The 25,785-nt window shown below is 38.1% G+C and overlaps 4 protein-coding genes across 12 annotated transcripts; 2 read left to right on the top strand and 2 right to left on the bottom strand.

Annotated features, from left to right (window-relative positions):
• Positions 1-76: 76 nt before the first annotated feature.
• LOC135140224 (solute carrier family 26 member 6-like) lies at positions 77-19,170 on the bottom strand. 7 transcript variants are annotated; one of them, XM_064070681.1, is made up of 10 exons: positions 18,610-18,877; positions 18,136-18,305; positions 17,736-17,842; positions 17,528-17,685; positions 9,934-10,622; positions 9,718-9,880; positions 1,270-1,446; positions 798-1,225; positions 371-525; positions 77-325 (listed from the first exon to the last, which is right to left on the bottom strand). In XM_064070681.1, the coding sequence occupies exons 2-10, from the start codon at positions 18,186-18,188 to the stop codon at positions 195-197; spliced, it is 2,061 nt and encodes a 686-aa protein (XP_063926751.1). In that variant the 5' UTR covers positions 18,189-18,305; positions 18,610-18,877; the 3' UTR covers positions 77-194. The 7 variants fall into 7 exon arrangements, with proteins under 7 accessions (XP_063926751.1, XP_063926752.1, XP_063926753.1 ...); XM_064070682.1 differs by having other exon boundaries at positions 18,136-18,288; XM_064070683.1 differs by having other exon boundaries at positions 18,136-18,275.
• A 261-nt stretch (positions 19,171-19,431) lies between these two features.
• LOC135140225 (zinc finger protein 845-like) lies at positions 19,432-21,463 on the top strand. 3 transcript variants are annotated; one of them, XM_064070689.1, is made up of 4 exons: positions 19,432-19,522; positions 19,694-19,735; positions 19,791-19,972; positions 20,018-21,463. In XM_064070689.1, the coding sequence occupies exons 2-4, from the start codon at positions 19,713-19,715 to the stop codon at positions 21,442-21,444; spliced, it is 1,632 nt and encodes a 543-aa protein (XP_063926759.1). In that variant the 5' UTR covers positions 19,432-19,522; positions 19,694-19,712; the 3' UTR covers positions 21,445-21,463. The 3 variants fall into 3 exon arrangements, with proteins under 3 accessions (XP_063926759.1, XP_063926758.1, XP_063926757.1); XM_064070688.1 differs by having other exon boundaries at positions 19,433-19,522; positions 19,585-19,735; XM_064070687.1 differs by having other exon boundaries at positions 19,435-19,522; positions 19,582-19,735.
• A 69-nt stretch (positions 21,464-21,532) lies between these two features.
• On the top strand, positions 21,533-22,974 carry LOC135140227 (myoneurin-like). Its single transcript, XM_064070692.1, has 2 exons — positions 21,533-21,749; positions 21,802-22,974. The coding sequence occupies exons 1-2, from the start codon at positions 21,657-21,659 to the stop codon at positions 22,918-22,920; spliced, it is 1,212 nt and encodes a 403-aa protein (XP_063926762.1). The 5' UTR covers positions 21,533-21,656; the 3' UTR covers positions 22,921-22,974.
• A 55-nt stretch (positions 22,975-23,029) lies between these two features.
• LOC135139933 (phenoloxidase 1-like) lies at positions 23,030-25,251 on the bottom strand. The gene is made up of 4 exons (XM_064070299.1): positions 24,256-25,251; positions 24,038-24,202; positions 23,535-23,991; positions 23,030-23,487 (listed from the first exon to the last, which is right to left on the bottom strand). The coding sequence occupies exons 1-4, from the start codon at positions 25,249-25,251 to the stop codon at positions 23,030-23,032; spliced, it is 2,076 nt and encodes a 691-aa protein (XP_063926369.1).
• Between the last annotated feature and the right edge of the window lie 534 nt (positions 25,252-25,785).

Here is a 25,785-nt window from a genome sequence, read left to right as displayed (position 1 = left end):
TCAGAAAACACACAATTACAGTAAGTGAAAAACAGGTGAATATTTAATGCGTCGTGCGGATCGAGATAAAGCGCCGTTGTCTATCTTTTCTTTATTTAAAATGAATAAATAACAGCTGGTAACCGTTGAAAAATTTCGACTAAACAAGTACTAAAAAATTCATAACAAAAATAACTCTTCGTAATACTTATTGCTTAAACCAGTTTAGTCCTTAACACGTGACTTTGAGCGAACAACACCGCGTCGTGGATGGTCGGGAAAATGTTAAACTGGCTCTCTTTCTTCTGGTATCGATCACAGACGAGGAACTTCTCGAAGACCGGGCCTGGAAGAAGAGTAAGATAAGGCGGACGGACGGGGCCGAACTCACCCGAACACGCGGCGAAGTACACGACCACGTCGAGTTTGGCCAGGTCGCTCTGGAGTTGGCGCAGCACGTCGACGGCCGAGGGGTCCACGAACGTCACGGCCGAGAAGTCCAGAATTACGCACCGCAACAATAACTCAAAGTCCTGGCTGACATCCCTGTAATTTTCTCCGTGGTCAGCATCAATCAAGATAAGGTGCAATTAGTTACGAAGTAAACAACTTCATCACACTTAATGTGACAGAAGCAATGAATTTTTAAGCGTGTTATGGCAGTCGCCCTAATAAACGAGAACTAAAACTAACTAGAAATAGTGTTGTTTGTTGGAAATGTTTCAAATTTGACAGGTCTATTATTATTAGAAAAAACGACAAAGTTAGGTTATGATTGACATCTCTGAAAGGAGCGCCAGCTGTGGACAATTACTTACCTACTCCCTGATTCCTCTTCCGCGAGCCTCTTTCTCAGCACACTGGATGGCGAAAACCCGAGTTTCTTGATCAAACTCGCCTTGAACGTGCTTCTCGTAGCGAAGCTTAACCCTCCAGAGTATCTAAATATTTTGATTCCTTGCATTTCTTGCGCTCTCTTGTGTCGCTCGATGTCCAAATAGAGATCAGTGTTTGGGACTACTCCCAGAAGGCAAGTGTAGGGTTTGTACCCCTGCATAAACACGCTAAGTAGTGAAACGGCGACTCCAATGGCCAGACCGAAACTAATTTGAATAAATAAAGTTGCACTGAAAGTTACTATCCACACCAACGCGTCCCATTTGCTTAGTTTCCAGTAGATGACCAGCGCCTTACACTGGAAGAGCATGCTTTTGAGGGCTACCACGATGATACTGGCTAGGACACACTGAAGGAAGTGTTACGAAACAACTAAAAGTGGGTGTTTATTACCCGTGGTAGGTTTTCAAAACATGGGCCTATCCAAAGTAGGACGAATAGTAGGAGGACGCAAGATACCACGGATGCGAGTTGGGTGATCCCGCCTACGGTTTGTTGGATCATGGATCTGGAAAGGGAGGCCGTGATGGGCATAGCGCTGAGCCACGAGCCCACGGTGTTGCTTAAACCCTTTGGATGGAAAATATTTCAAAATTGTTTAGACGTGTATTTTGTCGCCTGAGAATTGGTTTGCTGCATGAACCAGAGATTGTTTGAGGGATTTTCGCGTCTAGTATTCCGTACTGGTTTGGCGCATATTTAGTTGGAACTGAGTACTGATCTCCGCTCAACGTTGAAACGAAAAAGGCATATATAATTTTGATTATGTTTTGCAAAAATCTAGGTTACAAAGTCAATGCGGATTCATAAACCACAAGTACAGGAGTATGTTATTTTATAACATTTAAATAGCGTTTATCATGTAAAATTTTGGGGTGACGTTATCAAATTGTTGATGAGGATGATAGACAAATTTTGGTTATAAAATATCTATAAAATTTGGCAACATCAGTCCAGTAGTTTCGAAGATTATCTATTTAATAAATATCGACGTAGACAACAGACGGCAGACAGACAAACGGAATCGGAAGACTTATTGTTTCATTCTCTAGAAGTCATGAAACGTCGAGAAAACATGAAAGTAACCGTTCGCCTAATGGATTCTATTACAATACTTCGTTAGTTTACGCTCGAGGACTAAAGTCAGTTCTAGTTATATCAACTTAAGTTAAGTCAGGTAAGATCAAGTTAAGTCACGTTTGCTCAGAATAGGTTAAATCAACATATTGATGAAAACTGGTGACCGAGCAAAATTATTTTTTAATAAAAATAATGCAAGGATAAACTTGGAATTAGTATTTGAAATCGAACGTCTGAAGATTATTGTAATGAAGGAAATCAAATTGGAAATTATTGTCAAACTTTATTTCCAAACCCAACACTAAACATGCAAAAAAAAATAGATAAAATAAGACATATTATATGTTATTTAATTTTGATTCTTTCTGTGAAAATGTAAAGTAAAAAGTCAAGGCGGATTCATAAAATACACATACAGGTATCTGTCATTTTATAACATTGAAATAGCATTGACTATGTAACATTTTGAAATGGGGATGACGAGAAAAATTTTGGTCCTAAAATATCTATATCTTATCTTAGCAAGTACTAGCCCCGCCCACCCACCCTCTCTTTTCTTAGAGAAAGAGAGGGCAAAAAATGCAACAAAAATAGGAATCAAAATAAGCGTCAGAAGAAGCCAAAAAATATATAAACGTCAAAAAAATAAGAAAAAAAAAGGACAAAAAATGGTTTCAAAAAAAAACGCACGCTCTTTTCTTAGAAGATAAGTCTTTTGCCAAAATCAGTCTTATCTTAGCAGGTAGTAGCCCCGCTCATCCACCCTCTCTTTTCTTATAGGGTATATTATTTGCCAAAATCACTCTAATCATAGCAAGCACAAAACGCAGCAAAAAAAAAAGACAAAAGGCCACAAAAAATGCAACAAAAACGGGAATCAAAATAAGCGTTAGAAGAAGCCAAAAATTATATAAACGTCAAAAAAATAAGAAATAAAAAAGAGGACAAAAAATGGCGTAAAAAAAAGCGAGGAAAAGAAAAAAAAGAAGCCAAATAAAAAGGGCAACCAAAAAAGAATTAATAAAAACGACAAAAACGACAACACAAAAAAATTCAACAAAAAAAAGAGAGTCAAAATAAGCGACAGGAAAGACCAAAAAAGAGATAAATAAACGACGAAAAAAGGCAACGAACAAAAGGAGATAATAAAGAGGGACAAAAATGGCGTTAAAGAAAAGTTGACAAAAAAGAAAATAATAAAGGCAACAAATGAATAAAAAAAGTGCCAAAAATGGGATGAAAAAGAGTGCGACAAAAATGTTATTAACAAAAGTCGAAAAAAGAGTCAAAAAAACGCAGGAAAGAGGTCAAAAAAATGCCAAATAAGCGGCAGAAAAAAGGAAAAATAATCGGTCCTATTTTAGCAGGTACTAGCCCCGCCCACCCACCCACCCTTTTCTTAGAGGGTATCTCATTTGCCAAAATCACTCTTATCTTAGCAGGTACTAGCCCCGCCCACCCACCCTCTCTTTTCTTAGAGGGTGTCTCATTTGCGAAATTCACTCTTATCAGTTACTAGCCCCGCCCACCCACCCTCTCTTTTCTTAGAGAAAGGGAGGGCACAAAATGCGGCAAAAAAAAGGACAAAAGGCCACAAAAAATGCAACAAAAACGGGAATCAAAATAAGCGTTAGAAGAAGCCAAAAATTATATAAACGTCAAAAAAACAAGAAATAAAAAAGAGGACAAAAAATGGCGTAAAAAAAAGCGAGGAAAAGAAAAAAAGAAGACAAATAAAAAGGGCAACCGAAAAAGAATTAATAAAAACGACAAAAACGACAACACAAAAAATTGAACAAAAAAAAGAGAGTCCAAATAAGGGACAGGAAAGACCAAAAAAGAGATAAATACACGACGAAAAAAGGCAACGAACAAAAGGAGAAAATAAAGAGGGACAAAAGTGGCGTTAAAGAAAAGTTGACAAAAAAGGAAATAATAAAGGCAACAAATGAATAAGAAAAAGTGCCAAAAATGGGGTGAAAAAGAGTGCGACAAAAATGTTATTAACAAAAGTCGAAAAAAGAGTCAAAAAAACGCAGGAAAGAGGTCAAAAAAATGCCAAATAAGCGGCAGAAAAAAGCAAAAATAATCGGTCTTATTTTAGCAGGTACTAGCCCCGCTCACCCACCCTCTTTTCTTAGAGGGTGTCTCATTTGCCAAATTCACTCTTATCTTAACAGTTACTAGCCCCGCCCACCCACCCTCTCTTTTCTTATAGGGTATATTATTTGCCAAAATCACTCTTATCTTAGCAAGTACTAGCCCCGCCCACCCACCCTCTCTTTTCATAGAAAAAGGGATGGCACAAAATGCGGCAAAAAAAGACAAAAGGCCACAAAAAATGCAACAAAAACGGGAATCAAAATAAGCGTCAGAAGAAGCCAAAAAATATATAAACCTCAAAAAAATAAGAAATAAAAAAGAGGACAAAAAATGGCGTAAAAATGCGAGGAAAAGAAAAAAAGAAGCCAAATAAAAAGAGCAACCAAAAAAGAATTTTTAAAAACGACAAAAACAACACAAACAAATTCAACAAAAAAAAAGAGAGTCAAAATTAGCGACAGGAAAGACCAAAAAAGACACAAATAAACGACGAAAAAAGGCAACGAACAAAAGGAGATAATAAAGAGGGACAAAAATGCATTAAAGAAAGGTTGAAAAAAAAAGAAATAATAACGGCAACAAATGATTAAAATAAGTGCTAGAAAGGGGATGAAAAAGAGTGCGATAAAAAATGTTATTAACAAAAGTCGAAAAAAGTCAAAAAAAAAATGTAGGAAAAATTTCAAAAAAATGCCAAATAAGCGGCAGAAAAAAAATCGGTCTTATTTTAGCAGGTACTAGCCCCGCCCAACCACCCTTTTCTTAGAGGGTATCTCATTTGCCAAAATCACTCTTATCTTAGCAGGTACTAGCCCCGCCCACCCACCCTCTCTTTTCTTAGAGGGTGTCTCATTTGCCAAAATCACTCTTATCTTAGCAAGTACTAGCCCCGCCCACCCACCCTCTCTTTTCTTAGAGAAAGGGATGGCACAAAATGCGGCAAAAAAAAGACAAAAGGCCACAAAAAATGCAACAAAAACGAGAATCTAAATAAGCGTCAGAAGAAGCCAAAAAATATATAATCGTCAAAAAAATAAGAAATAAAAAAGAAGACAAAAAACGGCGTAAAAAAAGCGAGGAAAAGAACAAAAGAAGCTAAATAAAAAGGGCAACCAAAAAAGAATTAATAAAAACCACAAAAACGACACCACAAAAAAATTCCACAAAAAGAAGAGAATCAAAATAAGCGACAGGAAAGACCAAAAAAGAGATAAATAAACGACGAAAAAAGACAACGAACAAAAGGAGATAATAAAGAGGGACAAAGATGGCGTTAAAGAAAGGTTGACAAAAAAAGAAATAATAACGGCAACAACTGATTAAAATAAGTGCTAGAAAGAGGATGAAAAAGAGTGCGACAAAAAATGTTATTAACAAAAGCGCCAACAAAAGTCGAAAAAAGTCGAAAAAAGTAAAAAAAAAGTAGGAAAAATTTCAAAAAAATGCCAAATAAGCGGCAGAAAAAAAATTGGTATTATTTTAGCAGGTACTAGCAACGCCCACCCACCCTTTTCTTAGAGGGTATCTCATTTGCCAAAATCACTCTTATCTTAGCAGGTACTAGCCCCGCCCACCCACCCTCTCTTTTCTTAGAGGGTGTCTCATTTGCCAAATTCACTCTTATCTTATCAGTTACTAGCCCCGCCCACCCACCCTCTTTTTTCTTCTAGGGTATATTATTTGCAAAAATCACTCTTATCTTAGCAAGTACTAGCCCCGCCCACCCACCCTCTCTTTTGTTACAGAAAGGGAGGGCACAAAATGCGGCAAAAAAAAGACAAAAGGCCACAAAAAATGCAACAAAAACGGGAATCAAAATAAGCGTCAGAAGAAGCCAAAAAATATATAAACGTCAAAAAAATAAGAAATAAAAAAGAGGACAAAAAATGGCGTAAAAAAAAGGCGAGGAAAAGAAAAAAAGAAGCCAAATAAAAAGGGCAACCAAAAAAGAATTAATAAAAACCACAAAAATGACACCACAAAAAAATTCAACAAAAAAAAGAGAGTCAAAATAAGCGACAGAAAAGACCAAAAAAGAGATAAATAAACGACGAAAAAAGGCAACGAACAAAAGGAGATAATAAAGAGGGACAAAAATGGCGTTAAAGAAAAGTTGACGAAAAAGGAAATAATAACGGCAACAAATGAATAAAATAAGTGCTAAAAAGGGGATGAAAAAGAGTGCGACAAAAAATAATATTAACAAAAGCGCCAACAAAAGTCGAAACAAGTAAAAAAAATGTAGGAAAAATTTCAAAAAAATGCCAAATAAGCGGCAGAAAAAAAATCGGTCTTATTTTAGCAGGTACTAGCCCCGCCCAACCACCCTTTTCGTAGAGGGTATCTCATTTGCCAAAATCACTCTTATCTTAGCAGGTACTAGCCCCGCCCACCCACCCTCTCTTTTCTTAGAGGGTGTCTCATTTGCCAAATTCACTCTTATCTTATCAGTTACTAGCCCCGCCCACCCACCCTCTTTTTTCTTCTAGGGTATATTATTTGCAAAAATCACTCTTATCTTAGCAAGTACTAGCCCCGCCCACCCACCCTCTCTTTTGTTACAGAAAGGGAGGGCACAAAATGCGGCAAAAAAAAGACAAAAGGCCACAAAAAATGCAACAAAAACGGGAATCAAAATAAGCGTCAGAAGAAGCCAAAAAATATATAAACGTCAAAAAAATAAGAAATAAAAAAGAGGACAAAAAATGGCGTAAAAAAAAGGCGAGGAAAAGAAAAAAAGAAGCCAAATAAAAAGGGCAACCAAAAAAGAATTAATAAAAACCACAAAAATGACACCACAAAAAAATTCAACAAAAAAAAGAGAGTCAAAATAAGCGACAGAAAAGACCAAAAAAGAGATAAATAAACGACGAAAAAAGGCAACGAACAAAAGGAGATAATAAAGAGGGACAAAAATGGCGTTAAAGAAAAGTTGACAAAAAAGGAAATAATAACGGCAACAAATGAATAAAATAAGTGCTAAAAAGGGGATGAAAAAGAGTGCGACAAAAAATAATATTAACAAAAGCGCCAACAAAAGTCGAAACAAGTAAAAAAAATGTAGGAAAAATTTCAAAAAAATGCCAAATAAGCGGCAGAAAAAAAATCGGTCTTATTTTAGCAGGTACTATCCCCGCCCACCCACCCTTTTCTTAGAGGGTATCTCAGTTGCCAAAATCACTCTTATCTTAACAGGTACTAGCCCCGTCCACCCACCCTCTCGTTTCTTAGAGGGTGTCTCATTTGCCAAATTCACTTTTATCTTATCAGTTACTAGCCCCGCCCACCCACCCTCTCTTTTCTTATAGGGTATATTATTTGCCAAAATCACTCTTATCTTAGCAAGTACTAGCCCCGCCCACCCACTCTCTCTTCTCTTAGAGAAAGGGATGGCACAAAATGCGGCAAAAAAAAGACAAAAGGTCACAAAAAATGCAACAAAAACGGGAATCAAAATAAGCGTCAGAAGAATAAGAATAAGAAATAAAAAAGCGGACAAAAAATTGCGTAAAAAAAAGCAAGGAGAAGAAAAAAAGAAGCCAAATAAAAAGGGCAAACAAAAAAGAACTAATAAAAACCACAAAAAAATTCAACAAAAAAAAGAGAGTCAAAATAAGCGGCAGGAAAGACCAAAAAAGAGATAAATAAACGACGAAAAAAGGCAACGAACAAAAGGAAATAATAAAGAGGGACAAAAATGGCGTTAAAGAAAGGTTGAGAAAAAAAGGAAATAATAACGGCAACAAATGAATAAAAAAGTGCTAAAAAGGAGGTGAAAAAAAGTGCGACAAAAAATGTTATTAATAAAAGCGCCAACAAAAGTCCAAAAACACGAACAAAAGTCGAAAAAAGTCAAAAAAGATGTAGGAACGAGGTCACAAAAATGCCAAATAAGCGGCAGAAAAAAGGAAAAATAATCGGTCTTATTTAAGCAGGTACTAGCCCCGCCCACCCACCCTCTCTTTTCTTATAGGGTATATTATTTGCCAAAATCGATCTTTTTTAGAAGATACTAACCCCGCCAACCTTTCTTAGAGGGATCTCATTTACCAAAATCAGTCTTATCTTAGCAAGTACTAGCCCCGCCCACCCACCCTTTCTTTTCTTAGAGAAAGACAGGACAAAAATGCGGCAAAAAAACCACAAAAGCCACAAAAAATGCGACAAAAAGGGGAATCAAAATAAACGTCAGAAGATGTCAAAAAATATATAAACATAAAAAAAAGAAATAAAAAAGGAGCAAAAATGGCGTCAAAAAAAGGCTAGGAAAAAAAAGAGCCAAAAAAAGGCCACCAAAAAAGAATTAATAAAAGCCACAAAAAATGCGCCAAAAAAAAACGACACCACAAAAAATTCAACAAAAAAAGGATGTCAAAATAAGCGACAGGAAAGACCAAAAAAAATAAATAAATAAACGACGAAAAAGCAACGAGCAAAAGGAGATAATAAAAATAAAGAGGAAGAAAAATGGCGTTAAAGAAAGGTTGACAAAAAAGGAAATAACAACGGCAACAAATTAATAAAAAAAAGTGCCAAAAAAGGGTGAAAAAAAGTGCGACAAAAAATGTTATTAACAAAAGCGCCAACAAAAGTCGAAAAAAGTCAAAAAAGACGCTGGAAAGGGGAGGTCAGAAAATGCCAAATAAGCGGCAGAAAAAAGGAAAAATAATCGGTTTTATTTTAGCAGGTACTAGGCTCACCTACCCACCCTTTTCATAGAGGGTACCTCATCTGCCAAAATCACTCTTAACTTAGCAGGTACTAGGCCCGCCTACCCACCCCCTCTTTTCTTGTAGGACATATCATTTGCCAAAATCAATCTTTTTAGAAGGTACTAACCCCGCCCACCTGCCTCCTATTTTCTTAGAGGCATCTCATTTGCCAAAAGCAGTTTTATCTTAGCAAGTACTAGCCCCACCCACCCACCCCCTCTTTTCTTGGAAGGTATGTCATTTGCCAAAAACAGTCTTATCTTAACAATTAGTAGCCCCGCCCTCACACCCTCTCTTTTCTTAGAAAGTATCTCATATCATTCTTAGCAGCTACTAGCCAATTTTACTTAAAATCACGTTTTATTTTTCGTAATCTACATCATAAAGGATGTTTTTATTATTTTTTTGGAACTCTCGCAATCCCCGTATATAACGTATTGAAGAGTTAATCCGCGATTTTCCAGACACCCGGTACAAAATTTTGAGGTGACGTCATCAAATCGTTAGTGGGGATGATGAGACAAATTTTGGCCCTAAAATATCTACAAAATTTGACAACATCAATTTATATATTTAGTAATTTCAATGATTGTTTAATAAATATCGACACAAACGACAGACAGACGCAACCGGAGGACCTATTTTTTCATTCGCTATGGGTCATAAAACGTCTGGAAAACATGAAAGCGGCCGTTCGCCCGATGGACTCTATTCCAATACGTCCTTAACTTACGCCCCGGAAGTAAAACGTCAGATCAGGCCAGATCAAGTTAAGTCAGGTCAAGTGAAGTCAAGGTAAGTCAAATCAGATCAGTCTAACGTCGAAACAAGCAGCTAAGTAAACAAATAACGGTGCGACCACTAACCAGTAGAGGCGAAAATCGCGCCCAGCGTGTCTGCTCTACGCGGCAAACCAGTTCTCATCCAACCAATTAACTCCGCTTACCAACGCTAGCAGCTCCTGATTCGAGTCAACCTCATACGACAACTTCCTCGCAAAAATCAGCGCCATGGACATCGTGATAGTGTACGAGACCATCGTTATAATAAAAGCATCCACCGCAATCTCCGGAATGAGCGAAAACACAGGCGGAGTGATCCCCGGTAACCTGAAATCCTACCCAATCACAGCCATCCAGCCCCCACTCCCGCTCCAACATACCCCGTCGGTATAACCCCCACCACCGAAATATCAAACTTCTCGTTGAAACTAAGAAAGTAGCTGGCAGTCGTCCCCAGAACCACCGCCACCAGCTCAATCGGGAACGGAATCTGCGTCTTCTTCGCCAAGTACGGCTTGAACAGCTCGTTGTTCAGCACCATGACAATCACCGCCACCGCCGACACCATCCACACGTACTTGTTACCATCCGGCAGCGCCACAATCGAGTCGTACACGGTCAGGACGAACCCGAAATTCCCCCGCCGCTTCTTCGTGGGCAGCCCGAAGAGGTCCTTCAGCTGCGACGAGGCGACGTGGAAGGCCGACGCGCACGTGAAGCCGTTGACGAGGACGTCCGAGAGCAGCGTCGAGACCACCCCCAGGCGCAGGGCGTACATGACGAGCTGGATCATGGCGACGACGAAGGTGACGGTTGTGGCGACTTGGATGTTGGTGAGGCGGGGCGCGTCGGGGTGGGCCGCCTCGTAGGATACTTGGGTGCCGTTCTGGAGGATCTCGATGGTGCTGTGGTCGGCGACAACGGCGCCCGTCATGAGACACACGACGGCGAAGGTACCCATGGAGACGTGGCGGGAGGTGCCGAAGATGAAGTAGACCATGACGGGGAAGAAGGCCATGTAGATGCCGACGATGGGGGGGACGTTGCCGAGGAGGCCATAGGCCATACCCTAAAGCGTTTGAGTCGGTTATAAAATATTCATTTTTTGATTGACATTTGAATAAGTTTGAGATGACGTCATTGGATTTGTGGGGGGGTGAATGAACAAATTTTGGTTAGTGTTTGCTGCCTATACGATAATCTTAAAGGACATCTAACATTTCGGTATCAAAATATGAACACGTTTTTTGATTAGATTACATAAAACGAGCAGAACGATTAAAATTTCAATGTAAATGAAAGTTTAAGTGCTAATCGATTTGGCAGTGACACTCAAAATGTTAAAGTAGATATAAGTGACAATAACAATTCTAAACAATGTGCTATTAAATTTGTTTGATCAATATATTGTGTCATTGTATTCCAAGGTTAGTTATTCTTCTGTAGTATGTGGAGTTTTTATGAAAGGCGGCACAAGGTTCAAGTACAATTTATTAGTATACTTATTTGAATATTTTCCCGCGCTCCTGAGGTACAATCGAACAAAATTTTGAATTTGCGATTTTTTATGGTCGCTCCTATTAGTTACACTAAAATTTCGTGATGACGTCATCAACTTTTTAGCAAAAACGATATAAAAAGATAAAAGGAAGGGTACAAAAAGGCTAGAAAAATAGCTATAAAAAGCGCCAAAAAATGTTAAGAAAAGCAAAAATAAAAATTGAAAATACGTAAAAGGCGACGTCGAAAAAAAGGAGACAAAAGAGATGAAAAAGAAAAACCACAAAAAAGGGGACAAAAATGGGCCAAAAAAAAATCGACAAAAAGGTGACAAAAAAGAGGATAAACAACACGCAAAAAAAGGCTACAAAAACGCAGCAAAGAAAGGAAGAAAGAAAGGGCTAAAAGAAGAAGCCACAAAAAAGAGTCTAATTAAGCGACGGAAGAAGACAAACAACTAGATAAATAATCGACAAAAAGGTGAAGGACAAAAAACGAGGCCAAATCAAAACGGCGATAAAACATAGTAAAAAATGCGGCAAAAAAAAGACAAAGGCCACAACAAATGCGACAAAAAAAGACAGACATAAAAAAATTAGGAAATAAAAAAGGAGGACAAAAATGGCATCAACAAAAAGGCGCGGAAAAATAGCGACAAAAACAGGTATTAAAAAAGCACCAAAAAATGGAAATAAAAAAAGGGGTCAAAAAAAAGGCGACAAAAAAGGAATTAATAAAAGCCACAAAAATGCACCAAAAAAAAAAGGAGTAAAAATAAGCGACAGGAAAAGCCAAAAAAGGCATAACTAAACCACGAAAAAAGCTAACGAACAGAAGGAGATGATAAAGACAAAAAAGAAAATAAAAACCGGCTACAAATGAATTAAAAAAAAAAAGGTGAAAAAGTTAAAAAGGAGACAAAAACTGACGCAAAAAAGGCGAGGAAAGAAGCTACAAAGAAATTAAAAAAAAATTGGTGACAAAAAAGGGAATAGAAAAGCATAAAAAAGGGCGATAAAAAAGTGCCAAAAGAAAAGTTAAAAAAAAACAACAAAACAAATGTTAATAAAAGTGCCAAAAGAGGAAACACCAACAAAAAAGGTTCCAAAATAAGTCTACAAAAAAAGTAAAAAACCCGCCAGAAAAAAAAAATATAAATAGATTCCAAAAAACTAGGAAAAAATTGGTCACCAAATAACACCCAAAAAAAACGAGGACAAAAAGGGACAAAAAATGACACAAAACAAAAGGAGATAAAACAGGCTGGATAAGGCTCTAAAAAAGAATTAATAAAACGACTAAAAAAACGGAAAAAAAGGGACAAGCAAACACCCAAAAAAAAAACATCACAAAAAATGCGGCAAAAAAAACGACAAAGGCCACAAAAAAAGGAAGTCAAAATAAGCGTCAAAAAAAGCCAAAAAAAAAAGATATAGACGTTAAAAAAATAGGGAGTAAAAAATGGTACCAAAAACGGCAAGCAAAAGAAGTTACAAAAAAAAGTATTAATAAAAGCCACAAAAAAATGCGCCAAAAAAACAAGTCCTTAAAAAATTCGATAAAAAAAGGGAGTCAAAATAAGCAGCAAAAAATACCAAAAAAAGAGATGAATAAACGACAAAAAAGGTAACGAGCAAAAGGGGATAATAAAAAGGTACAATAAAAGCGAAAAACAATTGAAATAAAAAAATGGCAAAAAAGGTAACAAAAAAAAGTTCAAAAAAAAGGGAACGAAAAAAAGAGGTGAAAAACCGCGACAAAAAATGTTTATAACAAAAACACCAACAAGCGCCAAAAAAAAAACGCACGAAAGAGGGTAAAAAAAAGATAAAATGCCGCAAAAAAGGCGAGGAAAGAAGCAACAAAAAATGAAAAAATGGCGACAAAAATCAATAGAAAAGCTTCAAAAAAGGCGATACACAAGGGCTCAAAGAAAAAGGGAGATAAAAAAAATCTAGTAAAAGCGCCAAAAAAAAAAACAACAAAAAATGTTCCAAAATAAGACTATAAAAATCGAAGCAAAAAACGCACCAGAAAAAAAAAACAAAAAACCATAAGCTACAAAAAAAGCCAGGAAAAAATGGCACCCAAAACAAAACGAGGAAATAAGAGAAAAAAAAAACGAAAAAAAAAATGCGACAAGAAAATGAGAATATGGCACTATTTTATTCTCATTTTCTTGTCGGAAATAAAAGAGTGAAAAAGTGCGACAAAAAATGTTATTAACAAAAACGCCAACAAGACGCATGAAAGAGGGGGTAAAAAAACACTAAATAAGCGGCAGAAAATAACAAAAAAGGAAAAATAAGACAAAAACGCGAAGAAAAAAGATAAAAGGGGAACAAAAAATGCCGCAAAAAGGCGAAGAAAGAAGCAACAAAAAATGAAAAAAATTAAGACGAAAAGGGTATAGAAAAGCAAAAAAAAAGGCGATACAAAAGGGCTTAAAGAAAAAGGGAGATAAAAATAGTTAATAATAGCGCCAAAAAAAAATCCGAAAAAAAACAACAAAAATAAGGCTACAAAAATGGGAGCAAAAAACGCCAAAAAAAAAAAACAAAAAACACATAAGCTACAAAAAAGTCGGGAAAAATGGCACCCAAAAAAAACGAGGAAATAAGAGGAAAAAAAACGAAAAAAAAGGTGACAAGAAAACGAGAATAAAAAAAGTGCCAAAAAAACGCGAAGAAAGAACCAACAAAAAGTGAAAAAAATTATGACAAAAAGGGAATAAAGAGCGCAAAAAAGGCGATACAAAAGGGCTCAAAGAAAAAGGGAGACATAAAAGTGCAAAAAAAAATCTGAAAAAAAACAAAAAATTGATCCAAAATAAGACTACAAAAAATGGGAGCGAAAGCGCGTCAAGAAAATGAGAATAAAAAGTGCCAAAAAAGGGGATAAAAAATAGTGAAAAAGTGCGACAAAAAATGTTATTTACAAAAGCGCCAACTATAGTCAAAACAGACGTACGAAAGAGGGGGTCAAAAAAACACTAAATAAGCGGAAGAAAAAGACAAAAAAGGAAAAATAAAAGACAAAAGAAGCACAGAAAAAAGATAAAAAGGGGTCAAAAAACGACCCAAAAAAGGCGAGGAAGGAAGCAACAATGAATGAAAAAATTGGTGACAAAAAGGCAATAGAAAAGCATCAAAAAAGCCGATACAAAAGGGCTCAAAAAAAGGGCGATAAAAAAAGTTAATAAAAGCGCCAAAAAAAATCCGAAAAAAAAACAACAAAAAATGTTCCAAAATAGGGCTATAAAAATGGGAGCAAAAAACGCCCCAAGAAAAAAACAAAAAAAACATAAGCTACAAAAAAAGCCGGGAAAAATGGCACCCCAAAAAAAAATGAGGACATAAGAGAGAGAAAAAAAACGAAAAAAAAGGTGACAAGAAAATGAGAATAAAAAAAGTGCCAAAAAAAAGGGAAAAAAAAGAGTGAAAAAGTGCGACAAAAAAATTAACAAATGCGCCAACAAGACGCACGAAAGAAGGGGTCAAAAAAAACACTAACTAAGCGGAAGAAAAAGACAAAAACGGAAAAATAAAAGACAAAAGAAGCACAGAAAAAAGATAAAAAGGGGTCAAAAAATGACCCAAAAAAGGCGAGGAAGAAAGCAACAATGAATGAAAAAATTGGTGACAAAAAGGCAATAGAAAAGCATCAAAAAAGCCGATACAAAAGGGCTCAAAAAAAGGGCGATAAAAAAAGTTAATAAAAGCGCCAAAAAAAATCCGAAAAAAAAACAACAAAAAATGTTCCAAAATAGGGCTATCAAAATGGGAGCAAAAAACGCCCCAAGAAAAAAAAACAAAAAACACATAAGCTACAAAAAAAGCCGGGAAAAATGCCACCCAAAAAAAAAAATGAGGAAATAAGAGAGAAAAAAAACGAAAAAAAAGGTGACAAGAAAATGAGAATAAAAAAAGTGCCAAAAAAAAGGGAAAAAAAGAGTGAAAAAGTGCGACAAAAAAATTAACAAATGCGCCAACAAGACGCACGAATGAGGGGGTCAAAAAAAACACTAACTAAGCGGAAGAAAAAGACAAAAAAGGAAAAATAAAAGACAAAAGAAGCACAGAAAAAAGATAAAAAGGGGTCAAAAAATGATCCAAAAAAGGCGAGGAAGAAAGCAACAATGAATGAAAAAATTGGTGACAAAAAGGCAATAGAAAAGCATCAAAAAAGCCGATACAAAAGGGCTCAAAAAAAAGAGCGATAAAAAAAGTTAATAAAAGCGCCAAAAAAAAAATCCGAAAAAAAAACAACAAAAAATCTTCCAAAATAGGACTATAAAAATGGGAGCAAAAAACGCCCCAAGAAAAAAAAAACAAAAAACACACAAGCTACAAAAAAAGCCGGGAAAAATGGCACCCAAAAAAACGAGGAAATAAAAGAGAAAAAAAAAAGGTGACAAGAAAATGAGAATAAAAAAGTGCCAAAAAAAGGGAATAAAAGAGTGAAAAAGTACGACAAAAAATGTTATTAACAAAAGCGCCAACACGACGCAAGAAAGTAGGGATCAATAAAAACTCTAAATAAGCGATAGAAAATAACAAAAAAGGAAACATAAAAGACAAAAACGCGAAGAAAAAAGATAAAAAGGGGAACAAAAAATGCCGCAAAAAAAGGCGCGGAAAAAAACAACAAAAAATGTTCCAAAATAAGGCTACAAAACAATAGGACACCAAATGGCACCCAAAAAAGAAAAAAAAAACGAAACAAAAAAGTGACAAGAAAATGAAAATAAAAAGTGCCAAAAAGGACAAAGTAAGATCACAAAAATGCGACAAAAAAAGTGAGTCGACATTAGCAAAATAAAAGAGACAATTAAAGACAAAAAAGCCAATTAAAAAAGGAGGGAGGGGGGATTAATAAAAAAATATGTAGACATTAATAAACCACGAATATAGAAACGACGGTGTATAGGTTAAGGTTTATTTTGACGTACTCCTAAATTATACCCAAAATTTCATAATAATCAGTGTTCTTATCCAATAAAATCGCCAACAGACGACGGACGACAGACACACGAAACGTGGTGTAGCTTACGCTCGAGAGGTAAAAAAAATCAATTTCCACTAAATAGTGAAAAATCATTTCAAACAATGATTGATTAATTACACCTCTTGTTTATAAAATGTATCACACTTGCATATATTTACGTAGTGATAAAGTTGGTTGCTATGTACCAAATCAGATTAATTACGTTTGAGATATGATCTACATTTTATGATGATTTGCTTCGACAAAATTTACTTTGGAACATCGCTGCCAATTAACGCTAACAATAAACGTACATAAGTATGTTGCATACGAGATATCTCTAAAAGCTTAAAAACAAATAATTGCGCATAAAGTGAAACACTTTCAAACGTAAATTAACGGTAAGCCATTATTATCACAACAAAATACAGTCATGTATACAGTTATTACAATACAACTCACGATAATTGCCACTGCTTTTTTTATGTTGTGCAATTACCATATTTGAACAATGCCTCGCTTATCTGTCAGTGATAAGAGTTAATATATTTCGATGGGCACTCTAAATTCTGAATTATGTTTATTTAGTTGGCACAAATATTGTTTTAGCTGCCACACATTTAATTATTAGAAAACGCACAACGCCAAGTATTCTATAAATCAGCATCAATTTTAATCAAGTGTAAAATGGACTCAGCTGCTATGTGAAACCGGTTTTAGTCATGAAACGTCACAATGACAATTAACATAACCAAACAATGAATAGTACTACAAGACATTGAAAAAACGTATTTAAACGCTAACTCATGCACGGCTGCTACTAATAAACAATAATCGGTGAAGAAACAGTTCCCCTTTAATCTCCGTATCAGCTGTCTACAACAACAAAAGCATCTCTAAGCCTTATCACAACCAATGTTAAAGGCAGCGACTAAAGTCAAGCCGCGCATTATATAACTACTCTAATCACACACAAGTTAAAAAATTACTACGATGTTTGAACACAAATCTTATTTTTATAAGGATTTTTTTCTGACCCGCATTAAATCCCTTTGTTTAAGTTCAACGCTCCCCAAGTCCTACTTAATGCAAGTACGATTTATGCGCTTAAGTCACTAATCTGGAACGTCTAGTCAAAAAATATTTATTACTTTAACCACATTCCACAAACAACTCATTATCAACAAATTTTCATACGCAATTTTGCGCACTTCAGTTGCATCACTCGAGCAATTCATGCCACGTGTCCCCGAAATTAAAAAATGTGTGTTATTAACAATATTGAATAATTAAACACATGGTGCCACTTGACGCGAATTAATGAATTACCTACTCTGTTGAAAAAAATGATAGCGTCACGTTAAAATAATCTTAACTGATAAAAATCACCGCAAAATCTTTCAAACAGGTAATTTATGTTGTTATTTCCTCAATTACGACGATTAAATTGTTGTGATCACGCACGTTAGAAAAAAATTTAATACGTGCCTGTGGTATGTGCATAATAGCCACCGTAATTCCGCTGACGATGTCCCCAAACAAGTTCTTCTTCTTGTACCTTGGTAGCCATTTTAGCAACGGAACCGTCTGATACAAGCACTTCAAACACCTAAACTTCTTAAGCTTCTTCTGGCAGCTCTCCTTAACTAAAATTAACTCCAATTAAATTAAATCAATAATTGTAATTAATCAGTACATGTCGCGTGTGGTTGCTCATAATCCGTCTCCTTGTATAAATCTTCAATTTGGTATACCGGCCTGCGTACCGTTAAACCTGCCGCCATGGATCCATTCTCCACAACGCTGAAACACAAAACTCACCCTGTATATATTTCTGGAAAAACCAGAGCCGTACCTGCCATATTGGTCGTAGGTTTTCCGCAACACCAACGGTCTTTTCTCGTCACCCATGCCAACGCTAACTCTGCTCGAACAAACAAACTTCTGACAAACACGAATGATAAGAAACGTGTGATTGATAAACTCAGTTTTGGCCAGTTCAGGGCTTTATCGATTTAATTATATAATTTATTGTGGCAATACTTTGAACTCGTTGGTGATGCGGTCAGGCCATAGTGACTTAAGTCATTACTTACCCGTTCTGATTGGTTAAGTCTTTCTTGTTTTGATTGTAGAGTTCCTTCTTCATTGTTTTTGCGGTTTTTGCGAACTAGACATAGCGACGATCGTTCCACGAATGACCGATATTTCGATTGTTTTATCTAGGGTCGGGGATCTTCAAAACGTCGCTTTTTAAAAGATTACTCTAAACGACAGTGTAATGATTGAGAGCGGAGTGATTTTTATTAAGTACGTGATAAACCCCTCCCCCCAAGAGTCTTAAGTAATATAATAATTAACAGTTAATTGGTGCAATACTTGAGTAATTGTTTGCTCTCAGTCTAATAACTTAACAAAACACGGATAAGAATAATCATATTTTTAAACGAAATTTATCGCCGTCGGTGAGCGAAAGGTGGCGCACCCTTAACCCACCAACAAAGCAGACCTCATTTCAAAACACCTATACTTAACCGCGAAAATAATTAAAATTTCGAGTAAGTACATACCTGCCACACGACTTAAGTCACTTACAACCAATGGACGTCACTCAATCACGTTAGCGCGATGCTTCAAGGCTAAACGCATAATCGACACTTTTCGCAATTTATCACCTCTGACGACGGTTTTTATACGAAATCCGACCAAAGGTGACCCTGGACATGCACTTAGTGAATGAAAAGAAGCGCTGATCCGTCGAGTCATGGGACTTTACAGAATCGCGAAAACCTGTTGCAGCGGCAATTAACCCCTCCTCGCTTACGCAACGCGAACTTTAACTTTGTTTACTAGGGCTTTAAAAAATTTCGGCCCGGCCCTGCCCGCAAACTTTGACAATGACATTTCAATGACGCAACCTCTTATCAGTAAAAAGTCTTATCACGCTCCGCCGGACAAACTGATTGTGATTGCTTCAGCGCAAGGAGAAGCGGGTTTTTCGCAAAGAATAAATTAGTAATTTTAATTAGTTACGAACCTTGGGCTAGGACGAGTTTTTCTTCTGCAGATTTATAGGTTAGGTAGTGATGGTGATCGAAGGTCGGTTGTTGTCATTTGTCCTGGCTCGATTTCAAGGAGCCCCCAGGAGCACGAAATGCGAATCTGTGGGTGCAGGCTATTAATAATTTCGAAAGTAGTTGCGTCATTATGAAACGGGGATGTGACGAAAGTGGAGCAATGGTCGGTTTATGGACAAAGTTGAGAACGCACCTGTACACCAACGTTTTTGAAACGTGTTTGAGTCATTCTAAGGGTTTTACGATACAATAAATTTAAAACAAAACAAGTACATAACCTCACTTTTGCACGTTATTGACGTCAGCGCTGTTGGTATTGCAGTTCGGTTGATGCAAAAATAACAATACTGGGTGATCAATTCAACGTAATTAACCACCAAATGACGTGCAAAGCGCATTTGATTAGGTAATTTTCGAAAATTCGCATCAATTTATTTTAATTTGATTAATTTCTGCCTGTGATAGTAGGTCGCTGTAATACCGACATTAAAAATCGTTTCGTTTATTTATGTACAAATTGCTATTTTTGCACGTTTGTGGACTTTTCTATCAAAGAATGTCGTTATACCTTTTATAGATTGACAATTTAAGTTGCAATGGCCACACAAACCCCTAAAGTGTAAGTCGTGGAAACATAACCTCGATTTTGCACCCCCATGATCGTGGATTTGTAGGAAAAGTGTGCCGCCTCAACCCAACCAAGAGGCGACCAGCGGCACCGTCAAACCCCAGTTTTTGTTACTTTTGCCCCCCAATTTGAATATTGGTAATAATCTGCTGCTGTTGTCTCAGCCCCCAAAGCCGGCTTCAAACACACCAAAACCCTATTTCCAATCAGTAAAAGGCTACGTTTCAGGTAGGGCCGCGTTGTTTCCACTTTGAAATAATTTTGTTGTTGTAGAACCGTATAAAAAAGCTGACCATGTATGCCGGACGTGCTGCCGGGCTATCTTCAATCAACACTTCATCAAACTGTACGACGACAACAACAAAGACAACTGTGAGAGGTTGCGACGAATGCTAAAAGAAGTAAGCCCTTTTGTAGACCTGGAAATTTATTTAAACCCCGTTATGTGCACAAAGTGTGTGCAGATGTTGTTTGATAGTTTCGAATTCAAAACAAAATGTCTAGATGCTGAGCAGAGATTTAATGGGTGGGTGTCGCGGAGACAAGACGTGAAAAGTAACGAAGTAAACTTGCTTATTAAAGTCGACACGTCGACTGATGGTGACGAAATAGAACAAACGAAACGTGCAGACATCAGTGTCGTGAAAAAAGAACTCCAGAGTGATAGAGAAATGAGTGTAAATTTCGTTGCTTTGGATCATGACTACGTCGGGGTTGTCCCGAAGTTAGTCGTGGTCCCCAACGTTAAAAAAAAATTCACGTATAAGCCGCTACTTGGTACCAACACCATCCTTAAGCCAAAAAAAGAAAAACCGGAGTTTTTGTGCGAGAAGTGTGGCCAACTGACGAAAAATCACCACCCGTCGTTACACACGCATTGTACAGATGGCGCTGTATACAAATGCCGCCATTGTGATTATATGGTGCGCAGTCTCTCAGTTTTAGAAAAACATCTAGAAACGCACGTTTTACACAACTGTGGACAATGCAATAAGAATTTCAGTTCGTTGAAAATTCTACGTTACCACATTAAAACCGCTCATTTACGAAAAGGAGTTTTTATGTGTCACGTTTGTAGCAAAAGTTTTAAACATCGTTACTCGTTGCAGAGGCACTTGGGGCACCATAACCCCGACAAAGTAGACACAATAGAAACGATACAATGCAAAAAGTGCCCCAAAACGTTCAAATACCACAAAAACTATACCAGACATTTACGGCTCCACGACGGCCCGATTTTCGCCTGTGGTTTCTGCGGGAAACTCACAGCTCGACAAGACTATTTAAAAAAACATATCGAAACCGTACACACAAATAAAACAGACACACGAAAAAAAAATCAAAAAATGTATAACTGCGTCATCTGTCGGTCGAAATTTTCGATTCTTTTTGAGTACATCGAGCATTTAAAAAATCACGACGTGGAAATGGCGATATGTGAGATTTGCGGGAAAACGTTTAAAGATAACAGGGTGCTGAAAATGCATCTGCAGTTGTACCACGATGATAAAGGCATGTACAAGTGCGAGACGTGTGCAAGAGGGTTTTGGAAAGAAGAGTATCTGTTACAACACAAGCTTAAAGTGCACCAGAGTGACCCCCCGGAAACTATGAAACAGGAAAAGTTAGGTTTTGAAGAAGTGTTGATTTGTGTTGATAGGGATAAAGAGAACGTTGTTGTTGAGAAAATGGAGGTTTAATTAAATTATTTTTACAATTGGTGGGTTTATTTCTTTCCTGTTCGCTTAAAAACTGATGGAGTTTATGTCCTGTAGAGGTCGCTGTTGTTCCCCATTTGTTTTGGTTTTAAATGTAGTTTGAGGTTATGTTCACGAACAAATTTAAAAGACAAGTCCAGTGATAATTTCGTTATTTGTTATATTCACGTTGTTTGACTTTTTTAAAATTGATCATGCCAAGAACGTCTATACAGTGCTGCGTCCCGCGGTGTCCCGGAACCGGTAAAATTTTGCACAGATTCCCCATTCCCGAATGGGAGAGTGTCGTAAGTATCCCTCGCGAGTCGTTTTCAGTCCAAAATTACCCCTTTTTCGCAGATAATTAAGGAATGGGTGAAGCGTATAGCAAACATTCAATTATATCGTCAGGAGGAACGTAGGATTTACACTTTCTATAGGGTCTGTGATTTACACTTCAGTGAACATTGTCGTGTCCCCGACGCGACGCGCCTTAAAAAAGGGAGTTTACCGACGTTGCGTCTTCCGGGTTTTAAAGGTCCATCGAACGCCAAAACTTCCATTATGAAAACTGTCCTAAAACCTCTAAATAATAAAGTAGATTTTCGAACCAAAAATGTAGATAAAGAGAACTGTCCGCAGCCAGTTGCGGCTAAAAAGCCGTCTTTTTTTGTGTCACTGAAAACTATGTCGCCTCATGATCACGCACTGCAAGAAGTGTGTCGCGTTTGCTTTAAATCTTTGGGTGAGAACAACTTTATTAGACTGTGTGACAAGAATAAAGAAATGAATTTGTTTAAAAATATGTTGGCGAAAATTTTGCCTGAACTGGATCAAAACATGTACCCCGGTATTGTAATTTGCTCCCTATGTGAGAATTTGATAGTATCTAGTTGGAAATTGAAAGAAATGTGTTCAAATACTGGAGAAAAACTAAAACAGATTATTGAGAAGGAAGAATATACACTCATGTGTGATGGTACCTTGGTGATCACAGAACTCACACCATATATGAAAATATTAATGGATCACAATTATGCCCAAAAATGCATGTCAACAAAAAAGGAAATTGTTGCTGTTGATGATAAGCCTCAAAGCGTTGCCAAATTTCCTAAAGAAAAAATTTGGGGGAAGGGACCATATCTGTGTGATAAGTGTGGATTTTCATGTGCTGCTATAGCACCATTTAGACATCATTTGGTTAAACATAATGTAAGAAGAAAGTCGCTTTCAGCTTTATGTGAAGTATGTGGGAAAGTTTGCGTTAGTCTACATTCCCTTAAGAAACATTTGCGCTTCCACCAAATTATATACAAGTGTACTAAATGCAGTAAAGTTTTCATCACATTTAGGAGTTTGCAAACCCATTATAGAACCACCCATCGAGCGTTCCAGCAGTGCAAATTTTGTGCCAAAGTGGTCAAAAGGGGCAGGAGCATGAAGGCGCACCTGTTGCTACATAAGTACGGAAAGAACTGATCATGTATTTTATATTGTGTTATTAGAATAAAAGTTTTTGTTCATTTTTCTTAATGAGTTATTTTATTTTATTTATTTGCGAGTCAAGCCAAGTCAAACAATTATATATTCAAACGAAAGCTTCTTTTGGTTTGATGGTCCTGTTCTTGAACGTGATGCTCACGTCCCTAATGCGCATGTTCGGTGTCAAGAACTGCTGAAGATTGTTGACGCCCTCTCGCGGCAACCGATCGAACGGATACCCCATCGAGCGACGATCGGGATACAACTTGTCTTTGATCCCGCAGAAACTTCCAGCATCGCTGCAAACTCCGTCGATGTTCTGGTCCACTTTATCGTCTTCGTAATTCGATATCATCACGAAGAGTTCGCCTGCCATTCCTTCGACGGTTCCCTTAGGAATGAGCAAATGTTGGGGCCATCCGCATCCACAGAAATTGAATTGGTCCAACTCGGCGGTGTTTGCTCCGGGTCGTCTGGTGTCCAAGTCGCGGAAAGTCCTTTCGAACGGGATGGTCACGGTGGATTGAGTGGAGGCACGAGTGATGGTGTTCGCACCCTGCTTCACTGAAAAAACAATATAGTGGTGGTTCGCCGGAGTCGGAGTCACTTACGCGTCACCGTGAACTTGTCCAGTTCGATGAACATGAGTCTTTGGTGGCGGAAGGTCCAAGTGCTGCCTGATTCGTCGAATTTGGGGGCTAGGAAGATGCGACAAGTACCGAGTTTCGTTGCGGGGTTGGCGTTGTTGACGGTGATCTTGTAAGTGAAGGGTTGGTGTTGGAGGTGGGTGAAGCGGATGAAGACGGAACCTTTTTCCTGGAAGTCCATGCCTCGGGATAAGTCCACGTCGGATTGTTGCCAGAAGGTGTTGAACACGTTGGAAGAAGTACCTTGGGATTGCACCTCGATATCTCTCACGGTGATTCCGGAGTAGTTGAGTTGGTCGATGGTGTAACGGGGAAGAGTGGCTTTGTGTTGTTGGAAGATGTCGTCGATGTAAGCGTGCCAGCGGTAGAACACGGGGTCGCGCATTGCTGTAGCTACGTCTCCCATCACACCAAAAGTTTCCTATAAATTCATCAGAACGCGAAACCAAAACATGAAATCAACTCACCAAGTATCTATGATCGGGATCGTGGATGTACGCCAACATAACGTGACCCATGTTGTGCAAGTCACCGTAGTAGTTTCTATTCGGTGACAAAACGCTCGACTCGATTATGTTACCTAAGGTATCAATACCGTCATTCTCCCCCAACTCAATCGTTTGTCCTTTTTCCTGTCAAAATCGACTACAATTACCAAAACAAACCAAAACATTCAACCACTTACATTAATCACGGTCCCCTTCTGAATGGCATCCAAAACCCTATCGCCCCACCGCTTCAACTCATCAACGTCCAACCTAACCTGATCCACGGCCCGGTCCACATTCTGCATCTTCTGGTTAGCAACTCGAGCAGGATAGGCCCTGCTGGCCACCACGCTGTCCAACTTCGGGAAATACGCCTCTTTGATCGGCTCATTGAAATTCGTCAGTCTTTCCACTCGCTTCAACTTGTTGCACAACCTCTCGAAATTGTACCTAGCAATAATCTGCTGGTGCATGTAGTAGAACAGTTCCCCTCTGCGATTCTTCGCCACGATGGCGCGTTCTCCGTTCAACGGATACACCAAATGCCAATGCCAGTGGTGCAAATTCGCCCCTAAATCTTCCCTGAAGTACGACAATCTCTGCTCCTCCTCGCGCTCCGAAGCCGTGAAGTCCTTCGGGATGACCAGAGGCGTCCTCGAGCCCTCGGGGACGATCTTCGCCTCCTCTCTCGCTCGAGTGAAGACCTTGGAGTCCACGTACTTGTCCGGGAAGAGACGAGCGAACGACGGTACGGACAAGTTCTTGGTGTCTTTGCGGTTAAGCAGAGCCACGGAGAAGGCGTAGTTGAACAAGTAGGGGTTGACGCGGTCGCGGCAGTAGCAAGCCATGGAGAGGAGGTCCTCGGTGTTTCTCATTTTCATGAAGATTTCGATGAGTTTGCCGGCGATGTGGCGGTGCTTTTCCAAGAAGAGGGAGAAGTTCTCGTCGCGTTTGATGTTCAGGATTTCGCCGAGTGGAGGGATGGAGATTTTCTTCACGGGGATTTTTTCGGAGTCTTCGCCGAAGCGGGTGGTGAGAAGTGCGCCGAGGGGTCGGTACTGGTCGGGGAGGTAGGTGTCGGGGACGGCGAAGACGAAGCCATTGTCACCTGCGTTGTCGCCCTTGGGGACGAAGACGGGTTCTTGGGGGTGCTCGAAGAGGAGCAAAAGGTCTTGGGAGTTGTGTTTCGACATCGTTGATGGAGACAGTCAGTTGAACGTACAATGTTAACTGATGATTTGGGGTTTGTGATTTTTGCTTTTATAGAGAATTTGCCCCGGATGTGAAGGGAAAAACAAGTCGATAAGGTGTTTGTGTCGGGTTTGCGAGGAGGAAGTGGTTAAGGGTGGCGTGTGATTATTGCCAGGAATAATTATGGTTTAGAAATGTGAATATACTGAAGTACAGTCCAACAAATACTGCTTCTCTGAATAATTCTAAAATTTAATTTTGCGGAATTTTATTTTTTCGTGATAACATCTATGGAGTAAAACCGATACAGAAGGTATTAGTCACAGTGCAGTGTAATAGAAAAAAAGGTTTCACCTTCTTAAAAAAAGACAGTTGGGACCCCCGAGAAGTTTTTTCTTAAAGAAAAAAGACAGTTGAGGCTCCCGAGAAGGTTTTACATTTTTAAAAAAGGAATTTGGCGCCCTCGAGAAGGTTTTACATATTTAAAAAAGCCAGTTGGGACCCCGAGAAGGTTTCACATTCTAAAAAAAAAAAAC

The sequence above is a fragment of the Zophobas morio genome, unplaced genomic scaffold (genome assembly GCF_036711695.1).
Source record: "Zophobas morio isolate AGI-343-1 ecotype UQ-CSIRO unplaced genomic scaffold, CSIRO_AGI_Zmor_V1 ptg000038l, whole genome shotgun sequence".
NCBI classification, from domain to species: Eukaryota; Metazoa; Arthropoda; class Insecta; order Coleoptera; family Tenebrionidae; genus Zophobas; species Zophobas morio.
Note: the sequence above shows the minus strand (reverse complement) of the source record. Positions and strands in the feature narration are given on the sequence as shown.

What these genes read in the sequence shown, in the direction of transcription:
- LOC135139933 (XM_064070299.1), bottom strand. Translation starts at nt 25,251, where the DNA reads ATGTCGAAACACAACTCCCAAGACCTTTTGCTCCTCTTCGAGCACCCC. An exon ending in AGAAGGGGACCGTGATTAAT is followed by an intron (nt 24,203 to 24,255) that starts GTAAGTGGTTGA and finishes CGATTTTGACAG; the next exon opens with GAAAAAGGACAAACGATTGA. An exon ending in GGACAAGTTCACGGTGACGC is followed by an intron (nt 23,488 to 23,534) that starts GTAAGTGACTCC and finishes TTGTTTTTTCAG; the next exon opens with TGAAGCAGGGTGCGAACACC.
- LOC135140227 (XM_064070692.1), top strand. Translation starts at nt 21,657, where the DNA reads ATGCCAAGAACGTCTATACAGTGCTGCGTCCCGCGGTGTCCCGGAACC. An exon ending in TTCCCGAATGGGAGAGTGTC is followed by an intron (nt 21,750 to 21,801) that starts GTAAGTATCCCT and finishes CCTTTTTCGCAG; the next exon opens with ATAATTAAGGAATGGGTGAA.
- LOC135140224 (XM_064070679.1), bottom strand. Translation starts at nt 17,950, where the DNA reads ATGGGTGACGAGAAAAGACCGTTGGTGTTGCGGAAAACCTACGACCAA. An exon ending in ATCAGGAGCTGCTAGCGTTG is followed by an intron (nt 1,447 to 9,717) that starts GTAAGCGGAGTT and finishes TTCCATCCAAAG; the next exon opens with GGTTTAAGCAACACCGTGGG. An exon ending in GTACTTCGCCGCGTGTTCGG is followed by an intron (nt 326 to 370) that starts GTGAGTTCGGCC and finishes CTCTTCTTCCAG; the next exon opens with GCCCGGTCTTCGAGAAGTTC.
- LOC135140225 (XM_064070689.1), top strand. Translation starts at nt 19,713, where the DNA reads ATGGCCACACAAACCCCTAAAGT. An exon ending in GCCACACAAACCCCTAAAGT is followed by an intron (nt 19,736 to 19,790) that starts GTAAGTCGTGGA and finishes GTGGATTTGTAG; the next exon opens with GAAAAGTGTGCCGCCTCAAC. An exon ending in AGTAAAAGGCTACGTTTCAG is followed by an intron (nt 19,973 to 20,017) that starts GTAGGGCCGCGT and finishes TTGTTGTTGTAG; the next exon opens with AACCGTATAAAAAAGCTGAC.